The sequence below is a fragment of the Zosterops lateralis genome, assembly GCF_965231275.1.
Source record: "Zosterops lateralis genome assembly, chromosome: 1".
In the NCBI taxonomy this organism is placed as follows: Eukaryota; Metazoa; Chordata; class Aves; order Passeriformes; family Zosteropidae; genus Zosterops; species Zosterops lateralis.
This window is the reverse complement of record NC_139762.1, coordinates 20,302,178-20,316,644: the sequence shown is the minus strand read 5'-3', so window position 1 is coordinate 20,316,644 and position 14,467 is coordinate 20,302,178. Positions and strand designations below refer to the sequence as shown.

General features: G+C 35.9%; 1 protein-coding gene across 2 annotated transcripts in view; it reads left to right on the top strand.

Moving 5' to 3' along the window:
- Positions 1–14,467, top strand: part of PLXDC2 (plexin domain containing 2) — a 250,408-nt gene that overhangs the window by 212,709 nt on the left and 23,232 nt on the right. For both annotated transcript variants that reach the window (XM_083861238.1, XM_083861239.1), the window contains exons 10-12: positions 7,960–8,020; positions 10,933–11,086; positions 12,459–12,497. In XM_083861238.1, coding sequence (XP_083717364.1) covers positions 7,960–8,020; positions 10,933–11,086; positions 12,459–12,497 — 254 coding nt within the window. The remainder of the gene's footprint in view (positions 1–7,959; positions 8,021–10,932; positions 11,087–12,458; positions 12,498–14,467) is intronic.

Genomic DNA, 14,467 nt, shown 5'->3' with positions numbered 1-14,467 from the left:
ATGCAGAATGGTAGCCCCAGTCACTTGTATAAGCATAGTTCATCTTCTCATACAAAGTATCTTTTTACATAGTATTGCAAATTAAACACAGCCTGGAAAGCTTCCTGGGCATTGCAAAACAATTGTATGTGCCACTAAAACGGTTATGATGTTTCCTGGTGTGATTTCAGTCCATGCCCAGGAGCACTGTCCAGAACAGTTCCCAGGCATAGTGCAGGAATTGGACTGTTCTAAGGTTATTCCCAGATGGCTGCTTATGTGCAGCCTCTTCCTTTTCAAGGTTGAGACAGTTTGCTTGTTCAAGCATAGGCCATTGTGTGCCAGCAGTCTTCAGTGCCAAAGAACATTTCTGGGCATGTTTATTGTACTACTATAGACAGAATGATCACAATTGTCTTAATTGCTTTCCAGAAGTGCTAACCTCTTATGGTTGTACTCCTCAATATTAACTGAGCATCATTGAGATCTCATTGATATTTGCCTCATTGCCTCCTAGATATGATGCTATAATGAAGTTCCATGAATGAAAACTCTCTTTTTTTAGCATATTTTAAACTTTACATATTACTAAACACATATTCCTATGTAACATTGTCAAAAACATTTATTTAAACAAATCTGAAATTCATATGTCTCTTCATAAATTTTGGATTTTCTGAGATTAGGACCTACTAAAGCAAACTGCTTCATTTCCCAACATATTCTTCAGATTTTTTATCGCATATATATTCCTCAATCTTTCCAGTCATGTAAACTGGGGGACTCTCTAACACGTCTTTGTAAAAGATATTCCCAACCTCAGGGAAATGAATGAAATTTTATCAGTATTCTCCCTTAAATGTCATCTTTAGTTCCCTCTCTATTTAGGTCTATTAACTCTTCCAATATCTGCATTATCATAATGCATTAATGAAATCACTGGATATCACAATTGATATCAATAGCTACTATTAATCAAGGAACTGAGGAGCCCCTACTGTTCTGTAATTCTTTTGTAATATCCTTTGATGACTGTTCCTGCTCAATATTGACTTCGGAACTGGACTCACTTTTAGAAGGAAAAATGAGACACAATTAAGATACGAATTTTGGAAACAAATAACTCTCAATTTTAAGTTGCTTTGAACATAACCAGTTACAGGATGAATCACATCCTTCCTTGTTTTGCTCTCTAACTGAAGAGTTCACTAAGTTTTAATAGAAGGTGTTTTTCTTAGCCCTAATTCACATACCATTATAAGCAAACAAACATTGGATTATGCAGAGTAAGTTTAGCACTCCAGGCCTCCTTTGCCTGTCATAGCTCCTACTTTGAGTTCATACTCTTTTTAGAGTTGTGAATGAGATACAGCAGGAGCAGTAACCCAGCAGTAACCAAATCATTGGTGCAATTCTCTTTCTAGCAGCTCAGATGCTGATGCCCATTAGTAGTGAATCAGCCATGGTGTACACTGTATGTTTAGTGGGGGTTCATGTGTGATAACAGACATATGAACAGCACTATTTCATACCATCTCTAAGCACCAGGTCATTTTCATCCTGTCACGAGGACTCTACTAGTTGTTAATGTTATCAGCATGACTTTTTTTAAAGGAGTAAAATCCTCATTAAAGTACTTGAATAAAAAAGAGAGCATGGGCAATGTTTGAATGAGATCTGTGCCTTGATACACACCACCTGGGACTTGATGTCTTTCAATTCCCAATTGAACTGTTCATATGTCTGTGAGTACCATGGAAAACACAGAAGCTGTGAAATATTACATGCTCATCTGGTTTTCAGAAAATCTGGACTTAATTCTAGATTTCGTTACAAATTCTGTGTTATCTCAGCTGATCATTTCATGTCTCCTATGTTCTGTTTCCTTATCAATAAAGTGGAAAATTAAATATATTCTCCAAAGGCAACTTTCATATTTTTATTTTTTTAAATTAGACTAAATCAATTGGTATGCAACACTTAACTGTACTTCTGATATATTGTCAGTATCAGCTGAATATTCAAAGATAGAAAATAATTCAGACAATCATGTTGGAAAGAAGGGCTAAACTGTACTTGTTAGGATCACTAACCAGAATGTAAAGTACATCCAGTAGTACTTCAGAGCTCTTTGCCTTGAACCCTGAGAAATTATTTGTGTACTAAACATGTAGCAATACCAACAGTTCAGATTTCTCTGCTAACTTTTGTTCCTATTAGCTCTTTATACCCACTTTGTGCAGGTACAAATGCACAAAGTCAAAACACTGGAAACTGTAATCTAGTATGAGGGACTAATCTCAGTGTGGCTCCTTCCCAGAGAATACATTTGATGTAAATTTCTGCTGATTCTGTTGGAAAATCCAATACCATAATCTCATAAATTTGACTCTAGGGTCCTCCTCTTACACTATCTTTTTCCTTCTAACTGTTCAAAGGAGAGCCTTTAGAAAAGCTTTTTTTTTCATTCTTTATCTGCTTTTCATCATGTTTCCTTTATTGTTGTAACTGACATTAAGTTTATAGAAAATATCCTCCTATTCTTCTTTAATCAGAACTCTGCCAAGTCTCGCTTTCACCACAATTTGATCTTTTTCTTTCTAGTGGAATCGAAAATACAACTTATTTCTTTTATCCCACTTTTATTCTTAGCCTCTTTCAACAGAACGAATTCCCTGTGGGAGTCTTTATTTCATACTGCCTATTCAAATGTTGTGTCAGAGTTACAAATATTGAGGCTTATGCATGTTCAGTCATTTTCTGTAAAATAACAGCTTGGGTTTTAACATCATTTACTTCTATGTTTACTTGATATTTCAGTAGTATTTTACAGAATATGTAGCTATAGTTTACCAAACTTTCCATTCTATAAAATTGTGGAACCATTGTCAGGCTGAAGATTGACTGCTGAACTTTGTTCCACTTTGATCATCCTTATCATTACCTGAACATTTTAAATTTTGAGCAGCACACAATGTTAAGACAATGGTGGAATTCAATGTTGCATAAACTATTAACTATGCCTTCATAACATTCAATTTTTTCATAAAATAGTATAGGCTGATTTTACTTTAAAAATCCTTGTGTTCAGCTAGTCAGCTATTTTTAAAAGAGCAAGATGGGAGCAAATCCTCTTCTGACTAATCAAATTGTCATCCTATTCTGAAGTACAGTTTAATTAAGCAATATTTAAGTAAAGGATAAATACAGAGAACATATTTGTGCTAGAATTCAGATATATGCGTAGGAGTATTGAGCTAAGCATAAGCCCAAATGCTATTCAAATACCTTACAAATGCATACCACAGGCACTCACAGTGACACTTCACATGAACTTCATAAGCATTTTGAGCTGTCATTAACTTCTGCATTTGAAAGTGGAAAATAACAAAGGAACGAAAATTCAGTCTTTCCCCAGACAGCACGGTGTGGCAAGAAAGTGATATTTGAAGGTGGAAAGAACCAAATAGAAGCCTGCTCTGTGGTAAAGGGAGGCAAAACCAGACCACGCACAAAGATAAACATTTTGTCCTCCAAAAATTACTTTATGATTAGAGTTATTTTCCAGTTGTACAGACACAAAGTTCCAGTACTTTTTAAAATATTATATATTTTTTTTTATTTTTATTTTTTTCCTTCCTATCTCACTTTGGAAAGAAATTCCACTTTAAAATGTTCTAATTCTTTTAGTAATTCAAACATCCTAGCAACTCTCTTAATCTTTTCATAATGTGGTGGTCCTTCCTTAGTGGTTGAAATCAGAAAACAGTTCTGCCTCTTCAATTTTCTATTTAATTTTCCAGATTAAGCTTTTATTTAGCTGAGTTAATAAACCTTTTAACTGAACTAAATCATTACATGTTATTTACAAAGTCATTTCAGATTTCTGGAATGCCTTTCATTTCCAAAAAATATGTTCTTCACATGCTCTTATAGAGGCAAAAATAGTAGGAAATTACTGGTTTAAATGACATGTCCTGTGCATTTTGATGCTCTTGATTGTCATACACCAGCTCAACTTGGTGTAAAGGTTTTTCCATACAGACTTTGCCCCTTTACACCCCAATAATTTTCCATTATGTTTCTAGCTTCTAGGTTAAACCTTGATGAATTTTCTGTATTCAGGTTGTCTCATTTATTATCATCATCATCATTATCATCATCAATCCTCATTGAATTCTCTTTAAGAAAAGAAACAAAGCATTTCATGTCCTGCACTGTGGACACTTGTCATTTGAATATTTTTTGCTAAATATGGGTGAATGGCATTTAGTAAATAGGATGGCATCTCCAACTCCTTTCTGGCTACATACAGTTCACAGAAAGGATTTTGACAGCTTTCTTGTTTCTCAGATTCAGCTGCATTACTTGTGCCAAGTCATCATTGCTATTTGTGTAGAAGCATTCATTCTCCCTTTCCTCTCTGAACCAGTACTCCAGAGTTTCACACAAATCTTGAAATTTCTTGCATTTCATAAATGTCCCTATTTTCATTTCTTAGAACATCTTTATTATTGCTTTCCTCGGAGCTGAGTTCAGTCACCACTTTAAAATGAAGTTGTTATAAAATAGCCGTGTTGACAGATGGCATAAACAGTGCAGCAAATCAAATCTGCTCCAATGTTTTAATGGCAACAGGGAATTATCACCACACTACTAAATTAAGGTCTTAAAAAGGCAGTCAGTAAAGCGGGTGCTGCACTGAAATGACAGTTTCCAGAACTCTAACTCAACAAGGCAGCAACAATAGTAGCTTCTATGGCTGACATCAAGTGATATATGCCCCAAAGGAAGTTCACAAACAGGTTTGCCAGGAGACTATCTCATTGCTGATAAAGCTTTCTGATAATATTGTTTGGACTTACTATGCATCAGTGGGAACATTAGATAAGCAGTGCCCATGGTTTAATGCACTTTTTTCAAGGCAGAGTCTTCTTAAGACTGCCTCACATGTTTGAAAGAGCCATTCCAAGTCCTTGTATATTGCATTCAGTTTTTGGTGGTTGGTTAATTCCTGATGAAGAAAAAATAACCCCAGAAATGTTACCCACCCTGAAAATTCATTAGTTTGTAAGAAAAGACTTAAGAACTGTAAATGAGTGCACCAAGCATACATTTTTATTCATTTAATCTTTAGACCCTTATATTTGACACCATGTAGATATAAGAGAAAATCTAGGTTTGTTAGTCCCTCCTAGCTCTAAGTACATTAGTTTGAATTAACAAAGATATGTAACTGCAGCAACTGCCTCAAGTAGAGGAATTTATGGAGTAGCTTGATTTCATGTCTAAATATTTGGCTTGGTTTTCTGATGTACTGAATATCCTCAAAATATCAGATTTGGGACAGAGCAGTATGAATAAAATGTAATGGATTTATGAGTATTCAGTACATCTGGAAAATCAGTCCAGTCCTGCTTAGAAATGGGCACAGAAGTTACTAATGGAGCTCTTCAAATTTTAGAGAAAAGTAGGAGAGACTGAAAAAAAAATATCTTCTATTCATACCTGGAATACCATATCATCATTTCTTTCTGCTTAGTAAAGTTCTTCTTGTTCTTTCAAATATTCACAGAGACAGAACACCACAGAGATGGAGAAGCAGCACTGAGCTCCCAGCATAGCACTGATTCATTCACACTTCAGCAAGGAAACACTTCTCCAGTGATCTTTATTCATAGAACAGTTTGGGTTGAAAGGGACCTTTAGAGATTATTCTGTGCAGCCCCACTGGCGTAGGCAGAAACGTCTTCTACTAGATGCAAGGTTGCACAAAGCCCCATTCAACCAGACCCTGAACACTTCCAGTGATGTGTCCAGTGATGGGACATTCACAATTTCTTTTGGCAGTTTATTCTAGTGACTTACCAGCATCACTGTAAAAAAGTTCTTCCTTATATCCAATATTAATCTATTTTCTTTCAATTTAAAGTCATTTCCCTATGTCTTGTCACTACAGGCTTTGATAAAACATCTCTCTCCATCTTTCTTATAAGCTCCCTTTAAGTGTGGAAAGTCTGTATAGGGAGCCTTCCTGGAGCCTCCTTTCCTCAAGCCTTCTCTTCTCCAGGCTGAACAATCCTAATTCTCTCAGCCCGTGTTCATAAGAGAGGTGCCCCAGCCCTGTGATCAACTTTGTGGCTCTCCTCTGGACTTGCTCCAGCCAAGGTCAATTGACTTCCTATTGTTAGAGGCCACATGCATTAAGAAATAAATATCTGTATTTCTCTGAAATACATTTCTGGTTGGAACATTTTTCTCTTAATGGCAATGGGTTTTTGGAGAAGCCAGTTGCTATAGTGTGTGTGAAAATTGACACCTGTTAGTGTTGGGGTGTTTTCTGAAAGGTGGTGTTGGTCAGTAAGGTGGGGGTTGGTCTCCTTCTCCAGGCAGCAACTGACACAATAAGAGGACACAGTCTTAAGCTGCACAAGGAAAATATATGTTAGCTATTAGGAAAAAGTTTTTTATGGAAAGGGTGATAAAGGATTGGAATGCTCTGCCTGGGGAGGTAGTGGAGTCACCATCCCTGGATGTGTTTAAAGATTGAATGTGACACTCAGTGCCATGGTTTAGTTGAGGTGTTAGGGCTGGGTTGTCCTTGATGATCTTGAAGATCTCTTCCAACCTTGTAATTCTTTGATTCTGTGATTTCTTTTAGTTATTATTGCATAATATGGATCAATGCAAGTATAAGAAGAGAATGAGCATTTTTCTCAACATCTTTTCTCAAAGACATTGTAGATTCTGCTCAGAATAATTTTATGGAGATGTTTCTTACCCCAAGTGTGTGGTTAACATTGTTTACACTTTCTTGTAACATCCTCTCCTACTATAAAAATAAATTCCATTCTTCCAAATGAACCTCTTACATTGGTTGAAGTAGGTAGTACTTGACATGTCTTGTTATCTTTCAATTCTTCGTAAACAAAAAAATGACCCTTAAATACAGCTAACTAGAACAGGGGCCTTATTTGTTTGCCTAGTCTTATCAAAAAACAGCAAAAAGTTGGTTTTTTATACATTCAGGTAAGTTATCACCATGTGTGCCAAATGACATCACACTGTCTCATAACAAAATACTGCAGGAAATTAATGCAGAAACCAAAAACATACCCTGTAAAATAAAAAACACCCTAGCTGGGAAGAATCTCCTTCAAAGCTGAACATCGTGATTTTGTTATTTGCTTGCCATTTTAATAATGCTTTCTGTTTGTGACGCTACCTGTTGTCTAGGAAACACAAACTTATTCTACAATCACTGATAATACTGTTGGAAGATGGGGATTTCCAGGGGAATCATTATATTAAATTGTTACAAGTTCCTTAAAAATTTCTTTGTTACATACAGCAAAAGACAAAGGATATTGCGAGCAGGTTATTAAACTCACTTAATTTAATAGGAAATATGCATGTAATTTAAGTTTTCTGCATCTAGATAGGAGGTAGAAGTAGTGGTAGAGTGTTCTCTATTTGTCATGGCGAGTGTTCAGAGGAGCTGTGAACATTGATCAAATGGTTGTATGTTCTATCTTGATGTCTCAGATCACTTTGCCTGATAAACCCAGTGACTGGTTCACTGCATCCTTTGTGGGATTAAATTTTCCTGGCTAAATCTAAACAACAATAATTAAACTTATTTACATTTATATGGTTGACATCAAACTTAAAAATGCTATGCTGTCTTAAAAATAATTATCCAGTGGAAGGGAGATATTCCTAGTTAAAAATGATAAATAAATTTTAAGAACCAAAAGTCTCATTCATTGAAACACCTTTCACTGAAGTGGATTAAAGGAGTGACTCATATTGTAAGAAAAAGCATCTTGAATAAAAGTGATACCATATAAAACATATGGATTTTAAATCGTATCATTTACTTATTCTTTCTGTCACTTTGTTCTGTTCCTCTCCCTTCCTTTATTCTCTTTTTACTCCTATTTCCATCTGGACAACTTCTATCTATTTCATGATTTAAAGATGCTCCAGTGGATTTGATCGTCACCGACAAGATTGGGTAGACAGTGGCTGCCCTGAAGAGGTATGTGAATAGTTTACATCATCAGCCCATCAGAGGCAATTTATACAGTTATGATGTTTTTATTTAAATTATTCAGATTATAGACCATGATTTCAAGGCCAAAGGCATACTGTATTTATCATTCAGGGGGGATCCTAAAAGGCATAACAAAAGCATAACATATAACAATCTGAGCAGTTTCACTCCCCATTTGAGGGAATAAAATGGACAAAAAGTAAAATTTTATCTTTTGGAAACTACATTAATTAAACAAAACCCCAAAAATCAGAAAACCTCCTCCAAAACAGTGTCCCTGTACGGATTTTCTTTCAGATCTCTGACTTTTACCAGACAAGAGGAAGAAACTATGATGTTCTTTATTTCAGAAAACCCTTTGCCCGTGTAGCCTCAAGTGAAAACAGACATTGCATTTTGATTGTGAAGTCTGGCCAAATCATTTAGTAAAGAAGAAATTACAGAGATGAATCCAAAGTGATAAAATCAAAATAATAATTGAAATAAAAATTTGAAAGCCCTCACACAACCAGCCTACATGGCATTTCGATTTCTTTTCATGGAAATGCAGTGAGAGGAGAGAAAGATATCTGACTTTGGTAGTGGTGGGCTGTCAAACAGGGACCATAAGCCTCCTCTGACATTTATCTGGGGTATTCCTAGACCTGAGAAGTTCATTTTCAACAAACATATATAAAGATGATGATGATGATTCTGTTCCAGTTTAAAAGCTCCTTTACAAGCATTTTTGGTTTGAGGTTTGTTTTGGTTTTCATTTTCTTTTTTTTTTTTTTTTTTCCATGTTGAGATTGTGGTAATAGGAACGAATTAATTTATGACACTTTTAAATTTCTGGTGGCCATAAAAAAGCAGTTACTTTTCCATTTTTGCTGAACAGGCTAAATACCCTCATGAGTTTCAGCAACGTAGGCCTTCTGAAATGTCAGGTGAAACCCAGGGCAAAACATAGCCCTGGGTGTCTAGTTAAAAAAGCATATTCTGTTTTATTTTCAGTAAAAGCAAAGAGAAGTAATAATAAAAATCCGTATTAATGGAAGAAATTTTTTTTTCTTGTTAACTGTAATTGCAAAATAACAGCAACCTACATACTGCCTTATTACATGGCCTTGAGGCTTCAGCTTTGCAGTTTGCAGATGATTTGAAAGCAAAATTTCTGAGATATTTATTGTCTGGGGGGAGGCAACCTCTTCAGGAACATAGGAAGAAGTTACTGGGAGCATGTGTTATTATCGTGCACAACCCTTGTATTGCTTTAATCCAGATTATAATTAGCTAGGACTCAATTGTGCTTGCAAATTAAGATATCAAAAAGCTTTTCTCTGCAGGACATTAACATCTCTTTCTGCTTCTCCTTTCTTGTTTCAGTCCAGCATGTGCTCCAAGGTTTAATACATGATCTGAGAGGATATTATCGATTCACCAAGTATATCTGACAAATTAATAGTCTAATTTGCACAGTTTTGGGCTACTTGGTGGCAGTTCACTGTCCAGCTTTTAGGCTCTCTGTAGTAGAAGCAGCAGTTTGCTTGGCATCTTCCAGAGTTATGTCTGAGATGGCTTCTAGAGTTCAGGGCAGGATCAATAATTAGCCCACAATGGTCAGTTTTAGGTGCTTAACTCAAGAGGATAAATAATGAGGATTCTCATAGTAAGGTTTCTTTATTTTTAATATAGATTTTGAGCTAAATTTTGACTAAATTACCTCAGTGAAATTAACAATATTAAAAAAAAAAAAAAACTAAAACCCCAAAGATATTTAAAGAATAATTATCCTGCAGGTACTGATACATTTCTGTAATATAATAAATTGTTTCTGGTAAAACAAAGAATGATAAAGTATCTGTGCATATTAAAAGAAAGACAATGACCACTGGGTTTTGACAGCCAGATTTCAATAAAATGAGATAAATGTGTGCAGGGCTTCACTTCTCATTAAAATGAATGGGAACAACAGGAGTTAGATGCAGTTCCCATATTTGCTGCAAGATAATTGGATGTATTTTCCTGCAAAACTGTGTGAACCATAAAAGAAATTATTCATTGTATCTTCAGAATTTTAAAAATGTCCAGAACTTGGGAGAAAGAGAAAAAGCAAGCAGACTCTACATTTGTATCAAAATATTTGCCCATGTAAATAAGTATTAAATTATTATCTGATGATGACTGTTATTTAATAGTGTGCTATTGTAATAATTTTATTACATTTTGTTGTTTATATTTTATAATAATTATGATTTATATTTTATATCTATTTATATGGTTTTGTATATACAAATAATATATTACATTTTAATATTATGTAGAGTCAATAGGCATATAGTGAGTGAATGGATTGTTTTATTGTAGTAAATAAATATTCTATAGGCTGAATACATGCACACATTTTACACATGTATGTGTGCTCCTTTGTGATAATTACATGTAAAGCTTAATTAAATGCTCCAGTTAACTACACATTGTTCACTATGAAGAGCTACTACTTAATTCCCACACATCTTGTTTAACATGTTTTATGGCACCTAGATTGATGGCAATGAGCTTTCATAACAGAAGAATGAAGATCTGAATTATAAACTTAGATGTTAAACTCTGATCAAGGGAAGTAACAAGTTTGACAGTCTGGGGTGACTATGAAACCTTGTCCTTAACAATTAAGAGTTGCAAATTTTGCAGATAAATTAAAAAATACATGTTGCTAAATGCTGCATAGAGACTTGAAGGGGGAAAAGGGGGAAAAAAAGAAAATTAAAAGAAAAAGCTTTTGAAATTTCTTGATCTATAGTGTCTATTTTCACTCTTTTTTATTACAGCAACTTGTCCATGATTGAATTCTTCATTCCTGACAGTTTCCACTGAGAATTAATTTTCTCTTTCTTGTTTCTGTTGTTTCCCAACAGTCAAAGGATAAGATCTGTGAGAAAAATATAGACACAACTGAAACACCTCTGTACTCCACCACCACCCTCCTGCCAACCACCACAAGGTTCAGAGTTTTAACAACCACCAGAGGATCGACCACTTCCCACCTTCCAACCAGCCTGCCCACAGAAGGTGATGTGTGTAAACTGCCTTTTTAGATTTGTAAAAAAAAAGTAATTTACGTCTCAAAAAGAAATTTATTTCCTTTAAGTATGTGTTGATGACAACCTTTTCCCTCTGGGGCAGCAGAAGGAGTTGGGAATTGCAGTCAAGGCTCTTGCTGACAAACTGCTCACTCTTGCCCCAGTAAGGTGCAAAGGGGATGAAGGATCAAGGAGAGGATGCTGCTGGAGAAGCAAGGACAAGTTAGGAAGACTTCTAGAAAACTTGAGGTTACAATGACTTCTTATGTTCCTTTACATTCAGGCAGTAGTCCAAAATCGGCTGAAATAGTAGTAGTAAAAGACCCTGCTAAATCTATAAGGAATTCGCATGACAGACTTAATGAATTTGTAATTCTTTTATGAATTCTATTTAGCCAGGTGAAAATTCGAGATAGTCCAAAATAAAAACCTCTTTGAAATATGTTTACTTTTTTCAGTCAGTTGACACTGTTCTGTTCATGTAGTGCTCACTGCTGTGAAGTAGTTCCTCTAGGTTTCTGAACTGAATTAACTGGGTAAGTAATGGTGGGTCAATTCTCATCCTCATACCAATGGCTGCTTAAATTTTACGTTTTTGAGCTTGGGATGTCCTGCTTTCTTGCTTTTGAAGGAAATTCATCTGGGCAAGAAAGCTAATTCAGATTAATCAAGGAACATCTATAAAATGTGTGTGTGCGTTTATTGAAATTGTATGTTAACACAAGAAAAAGTACTAGGTACAGATTTTCCAAGTAGCTTGTGACAGGAAAATCTGAGCTGAAGGCATTTCTAGGTGGGAATCTACTGATAAGAAAGGCTGGTTTTGTTTAAAGCAATAAAAGTTTAGAAACTGTCAGTGCACCGTTTGGACTGCATTAAAAGGAATATTTTCTGGTCTTCTGTTCATTAAAATTCACAAGAAAAAGAGGAATATGGGAGTAAATAGGATTTAGTATTAGTAGACATTTTCAAGATTCTTCAAAAAGGAACTAAGTCATTGTCTTACTTTATTGACATATGTTGGTTCATATAGTCTTTAATATTATAGAATGCTCAAGCTATGTATGAAAATCAAATATATATGAATTATTTATAAATATTATGAGACAGACTCTCATACCCTTATTTGCCAGTGTTTTGAATCCTCCTGAATGTTTTAACACTCTCATAAATGTTCATTTTTAATGTTAAGAAAGTGTAGTGCTCAGTGTAAGAAACACCACAATCTAGTTCTCATTGTGTTGAGTATCAAATAATTTTCTTGTTGTGGAATGTTTTTATCATTAGAAACTGATTACTAAAATGATTCATGACCTAGAAAAATGCATTTTCCTTCAACTAATTTTGGATTTCTTTTATAGATGACACCAAGATAGCACTGCATCTAAAAGATAATGGAGGTAAGAGATTTTTTTTTGTCTGTAAATTGTGTCAGTATTTTGTCAATTTATACTCCACTGAATTTCATAAATCAAAATTCAATTGTAGAAATAGTTTTTACCAGACTTTCAAGGGAAAGTCTGGTAAAACACACACACCTGTGTGGAAGATAAATAGGGCAAATAAGCTTAGGAACTGCTTAGGAAATAAATATTTACAACTCTCTTTATCATTCTCTAATAAATAGAATGGCATTAGAATGATAATTATGGACTTATTAAGTAAATTTTCATTGTATTAATACAGTTATTGACTACAATAATGCAGTTTTATTAAACTATACTAAGAGATTATATGGTGCTAGTCCTAAATAATAATATTGTGCTATAAAGTGATTCACAGTAGTGAATTATTACATGACATTTTGTTAATAAGTACACTGATTTTATATCTATGTCTGTACTAGCAGAGATCCTGCATTTCTCCATGCACATTCCCTGTGCAAGTTAATAAGATCACCTTGTCATGCCAATACAGGCCCCTGTTAAATGAGGCTCTGCAGGGGACTGCTTTTGTCATCTTCTTTGTGAGTTCAAGGGCTGAGACCTGAGGTTTTTCCTTCTCCCTTTGAAGTGGATGAGAATTCCCCTGCTAGAAGAGAACAGTTGTTAGACATTGCCTGTGCCTGTGTTCATTGCCAAAGTAGATAGAACTTGCTGAGGTGAAAAGGAAGATTTGGGTTCATTTCTGAAGGCTTCAGAATGGTCTATCAAAGAAGAGGAAGATTTGCTGAGCAAATTTAAATAGACCACATTTCCATTGATATTAAAGGGAGTATTATTGGCTCTGATTGCCTTTCCAAGCAGGGAGCATGAATTTTCTCCCGTGGGTCAAGGGAACAGGTAGCCAAGTGTGGCAGCAGGCACAGGCAGGGCACAGGGTGAGTCCAGCAGCTCAGGGGAAATAACTGAGGTCAATCCTGGTCTAGTGACCACCAGATGAGTCTGCAGCAACAAGGCTCACCCAGGGTCAAGGCAGGAAGCCAGATTGATGAAGAACGGAGCAGTGACACAGCAGAGTGGCACAGCTGCCAACAGACAGCTCAGGAAAGGACCAGAGGAAGAATCACCCATCAGTGATCCTAGAGAAGGTGAGATGATGAACCAGGTCTGCACAGGAATTCTGCAGAAGCAAAAGGATAAACGAGCTCTAAGGCCTATCCAAGGGGGCACAGTCTGTGGACAGGACTGAAGACGAGCTACCTTCAGTGTTGGTCCAGAATACAAGATCAGAGATGGGACTGAATATAGGTTCATCTACAACATAGCTTAGGTTTGGACCTGAGCTTACATGGGGACCCCAACATCATGGACAGAGTTCCCACATACATCAGTCCAGAACAGCTGAGATACAGCAGTTTCTCAGGACCATCACAGAGAATTATTCGAGTTTTGAAAAAACAGAGTGCAGATGCCATATAGCTTGTAGGTCTGTTTTCATGTCATTTGTTTTTCAGTCATATTCAGCCATTATTTTCTCTTTCCCTCAAACTAGAGATCTGTTCATGGGGGGCAGTTGTCATCCTCTTCCTTTCCAGTCTCCCCTCTGTCATTTTGTCGCTACTAACCCCAGCATGGCTGGTCACGTGCTGTATTGGGCATTGAATTGTCCATTTGTTGAAAGTGGTGTTTATTGGCATTCCTTTGATGCATAAATGATCCCTTGGAATAAAGTGATCTGTAAACTCAATGTAGTACATTTGAAGCATTTTGTCTATGGAAATGTCTCTGAAACTTTCTTTCTGTCTTGAAATCAAATTGCTTCTTATTTTATTGTGAAAAGTGCTTCAGTGCACTTAGAGGTCAGTAGTCAGCACTTCATTCTCCTGTTCCACGTCTGCTCTGTGCTGGAGGCGAATTCTTGGTTGAAAAGTGCCCACACTGCTGTGTGAGCCAACACTCCATGGCAAGTGGCTGACCCAGGAACAGGC